This window comes from Benincasa hispida, unplaced genomic scaffold (genome assembly GCF_009727055.1).
Source record: "Benincasa hispida cultivar B227 unplaced genomic scaffold, ASM972705v1 Contig1334, whole genome shotgun sequence".
Classification (NCBI taxonomy): Eukaryota; Viridiplantae; Streptophyta; class Magnoliopsida; order Cucurbitales; family Cucurbitaceae; genus Benincasa; species Benincasa hispida.
In genome coordinates this window covers 1-5125 of record NW_024063889.1, presented here as the reverse complement: position 1 = coordinate 5125, position 5125 = coordinate 1, and the positions used below count along the sequence as shown (strand labels likewise).

The 5125-nt window shown below is 34.4% G+C and overlaps 1 protein-coding gene across 1 annotated transcript; it reads right to left on the bottom strand.

Moving 5' to 3' along the window:
• Window positions 1–4573: 4573 nt before the first annotated feature.
• Window positions 4574–4945, bottom strand: LOC120068908 (probable glutathione S-transferase; the record flags this gene model as incomplete). Its single annotated transcript, XM_039020549.1, has 1 exon — window positions 4574–4945. A coding segment is annotated over one exon (372 nt), but the record flags the coding sequence as incomplete, so codon positions are not given.
• Window positions 4946–5125: the final 180 nt, after the last annotated feature.

Here is a 5125-nt window from a genome sequence, read left to right as displayed (position 1 = left end):
TTTGATTCAATGAAGTAAGTCTAAACATCGTATCATAAGTTTAGCTATTGAGGGTGGATAAACTTATTAATCTAAATAAATTTTTAATGACGTGGATTCGATTTCTCCCTAGTCGAGCAAGATAGTGTAGTTGTTATATGTGAGTTTGATGTTAGAGGATGAATTTCATACAACCAAAACTTGACATATCATCATGCCATAACCTCATTTTATTAAATTTGGGTAAAATAAAGAATTAATATACATCCCTAAATTGAATTTTGGAGACAAACACATAACAAACAAAAATGTCATGTGTCTTCAATTTAAGCATCTAATCACGACAACATATGTAATCAAGCTTGATAGCGATCAAACACACTATCTATTATTTGGCTGGTGACCCAACGGGGCTAAAATTGTAAAGTAGATTAAGTTGCTTGGGCCAAGATCAACCCAATCCAAGCTCATGGTAGAAATTCGGTCAAAAACAAGATTGAATCTAAACCAAATCCAATTGTTGGACCTAAAGGACAATCAAGCCCAAGCCCACTTAAGACCTATGAATTCTATAAACAATGGCCCTATCCTTCATCTTTTTAGAGAGATCTTTGGAATAATTGAAGATCGAAGCTCTCTAACTCTAAAAATCAAGAATATATTTATTTTGAAACTCTGGGGATTAGAAGCATGAAGTTCTAAAATTCTAAAGACGGTAACTCTCTTAAAAATTTTCAGAAAGATAAAAAAATTTCGATTAAGAGAAAACATCAAAGATTATATATTAAAAATTGTACTAATACTACTTAAATAAATACCAATACAAAGTTATTTATCCATGAAGCAAGTCCAATACTTGGACCACTAAAACACATCTAAATAATTTCCCTTTTACTTTAAGGATACTTTAAGAAATATGCCCATCAGCAACATCATCAAACATTTTATTTAATTGAACCTTTCTGAACATTCCAATAAAATTGAGATCCTACCATGAAATATATTTGTAACTCCCAAAACTTAAACTAGGTCTTTACTATAGACATGCATGCATACATTTCAAAACAACATTTTTCCATGATTAGATAAAAGACCAAAATTAATAATTTTATTAAAAGTAAGCTAAGAGGATTACATTTAAATAGAGTACCCTAAAAAAAATGAATATAAAGAGAATACCACATTAAAACATAATCCAAGACAACCAATTTGCAAAAAGAAAATCAAAACTGAAAAATTTTCTAAATCCAACAATTAACTAAATTTAAAAATCGCGAAGACATAAAAAAAATTGAGAGGAAGCGTTGACTGGTTCAATGGCTTGATCACGAATTCTGCTTGTCATTCGCTGGCGGCGGGTATTCTTTTGTCTGAAAAAATAAATGTGTGAAAGAGTGAGTATAAAAATACTTAGTAAGTAATCCTATTTATCGGGGTTAGATGCATTTAATGTCCAATAAATGCACCTTGTAATGAGACATGCAATAACCTCTACATTTCTAGATGACCATCTGGTGAATAGTTTAGTCCGACCGACTGTACATGCAATGTACCCACAAACCTCTGGGAAAATCTCGAAGGAGATCACTAACCTCTAGTTAAATCCCGAAGGATTGGTGAAATCCCCAAGGAGATCACTAACCTCTGATGAATCTCGAAGGAGACACTAAATCTCTAGTGAATTCCGTAGAAAACACAAACCTCTTGTGAAATCCTGAAGGAAACACCAACCTCTAATGAATCTCGTAAGAAAACACAAAACATCTGGTAGGTACAATGTCTACGAATAGGAGGTAACCATCGCTAACATAAATATCATGCATCGCAAAATAAAGTCCCACGCATAAGTCATAACATAAAGCTCATCCATCCTCATCATATGCCAAATAAAATCTAGATCACGCTGACACATTCGTGTAAAATATCTTATAAAATAAGACCATGCCCATTCTTATCAACATACATCAAACATGACAGTCGTATGTTCATATTTCCTCTCTAATCAGGCATCATGATCATACAATCTTAGGACACTAAAATTACCTTAATCTTATCGCTCGACATAAAGGTGGTTCTAGTAATAAGATTTACTTACCTCAGTTAGACAAAAAAATGTCATCACGACAACAATCTCCATAAAAATTCCTGAATTAAAGCCTAGAAACAAATATCCAAATTTTTAGGTCACAACTAATCACTAAATTAACCAAAATTTAATCCCAAAATAATTCAACGAAAGAGTAGTTTGATCCGAAACCACTTCCAAAATTCAATTAAGGTGCCAAACTAGAAAGTGTTCCAAAAATCAACTTCCTAAATCATCATGAAAACAAACCCAAGCCAAACTTTAAGTGGGTATTTGAGATTAAGTAAAATCCACTAAAAATACTAGCAACATCTCATCCAAAAGTACCGATATCACCAAACTTGTCTGTTGAAGTTGCTGGACAACGACTTTAAACCCCTCAAGAATTCAAATGCAACCTTCTAGTTTCACAATGAAATCAACCATGCAAGTTCTAGTGGGTAATAAAACTTTCAATCAAAACCTATAAAAGCATCAAAACTTACTAAAAATACTAAGATTCCGGTGACCTTTAGTGCTGGCGGTGACAACCTACGATGACAACGAGTAGAGGGTTGGGCAGCGGTAGACACCAGGTGACTAAGAAGGCAATGCGGACGAACGAAGGAGTTCGACGTGGACTTCGATAGAGACAAAGGGAGGCACGACATCGGACGGATCTAGGCTGAGAACGCACAAACGAAGCTGACTCGAAAGTGTTGGGTTGTATGTCTTAAAACTCGCAGTTGAATCGTATACCATATTCTATTTTGCAATAAAGATGTTTACTAAGGTATATATTCAGTAAAGTTGTTATTGAATATGTAAATTGCACTTGTTAAAGCCTAAATCCAATAACTAACGAACCCCTGATATAACATGAATACTTGAACTTTATGTAGAGACATAAAAGTAGATCAATTCGAGTATAGCCAAAAAGGTCTATAAGTAAGGGATAAAACTGGTTCTATTTATCCTGGAAATACTATGGATGCAAACCCACTTTGTAATTTAAGACAAACAATGTGATCCTGAATCGTTCAATGTAGAGAGACATGCGAGTAAGGCATCCTATACAAAAGATGTTTGCATGAGACCAGACCATAAAATAGTCACTTTTCTTTATAACTTCGTTTGTTGTTAAAATTGATTATTTCATTTCGATGACCTAGGTAATCAAATCTTAATCTTGAGTTAACTATGAACTCATGTTTATTCGGGATTATCCTTTAATCTGCATGGGTGTGAGTGGTCAACATCACCGCCAATAAGCTTCCAATTTTAGGATAAGACTGAGTAGATACCTAGGGACGTAGTCCTGCAAGATGAAATTCACTCCTATACGATTTCGGAGTTAACAGATAGGTTGTTCCCGTTTAAATACTAGTTCCTAGTCTTGAATAAGATGCCCCACATTCTCTATGACTGAGAGGGACTGTTTATTGTGGTAGACATAAACCATTGTTCATTAGTGGATCATTGGAGACTTAAGGAGCAAATGATGTATTAATAAGGGTAAAACGGTAATTTTGACCAAGCTGTAAATACGAATAAAACTGCGAAGGATCGAACTTATTGATCATGGTTAAATCAAGCGGACAGAAATAATCTCGAAGAGTGTACTACTGGGCTTTAATGGGGTGTTCCGATAGTTAAATAATGTTGGTTAATTCGATTAAAAGAGTTTAGTCAATTAATCTCGAATCGCATCGTTGGAGCTCATGATCTCTAGGTCCATTAGATCTCCTGCTAGCTCATATCGGACTAAACCTTAGAACAATGTGACGGGTGAGTTTGAAGTGTCCATATTCGAATTAAGGAATAAGCGTTACATATATGCAATATATTAACGACGTATAATTCAATTGGGAATTGAATGATAAAGAGAGAGTTAGAGATATTTAAATAAGATTTAAATATCAAAACTATGAATAAAAATAACTTTGAAAAAGTCACAATAAATGAATTCATATTTTACTTGAATAAATGCATATTTCTACTTTTTAACTTGCTCGGGATGACCGAGAGCTAAATAGGTCTTGAAAAGAACCAATGATTTATGTGTTAATTCCCTCAATTTTGCTTCAATTCTTTGCTTAAAATGTTTATATTATAAGTAAACAATCGTGACATCAATGGAGTCATCATGAAAAATTTGGAGTTAAATCAAGCCCAATTAAGACAAAAGAATCATTTAAGAAGAAGATCAACGCCAAATTACCTTTCTACCCCTCAGCCAAAGCAAAACAACACATTTCAGAAATACTCGGAGCGTCACAACGCTCCCAAAAAAATACAACCCAACGTTACCTCGATGCTATAAGACATAATGCTAATTTTGCTACAAAACAGTGCAGCGTCGCAATGCTCTGGAGAATGATGAAAAAATAAAAAGCGCAAGCACCTTCGCAAGCCAGTGTCGAGCCCCAAATTTGCACTGCGACCCTTTTCAGTACCAAGAAAATTTATTAAGCATACACTCTCAACCAAAAGGTGAGAGGTTTATTTTATTCCCAATCCAGATTTGTGTTAAAGATAAAAGGAAAAGAAACCAATCTCATAGTTGGTTGTTAAAACAGTTTGCAAATAGGGCACAAGCTTAGATTTTGGAGGCAAAACCTGTTTGACCAGGCTGTGGTTCACAATCTCTTCACTCCATTTGCTTAAATTTGGAAACTTGTTACTTGTCAACAGCTCAAATCCAAAACCAGCTTCAACCGCAGGAACCCAATAAGCTACTACAGCCCCAACAATGTCCACAAATCCAATCTTTTCTCCTCCAAAAAATTTCTTGTTTTCAAGTTCCTTCTCAAGTGGTTCTAATGTCTTCGCTGTTTCTTCTACAGCCTGCTCTCTCTCTTCTCTTTTGCTTCTAGCAGCCTTCAGTATAGCAGGCACAACCTGTCATGAATGGATATATTAAAAACATATTAAACTACTCTTTTCACATTCGATTTTTAAACCATCACTCAACTCAAAAGTTTAAACTGATCCAACCATCTATATGCACATTTAAACGCAAAGAAATCATCGAATAAAAGATCCAACAAGTTACTAAAGTAATCATATGATTAAGCAAAA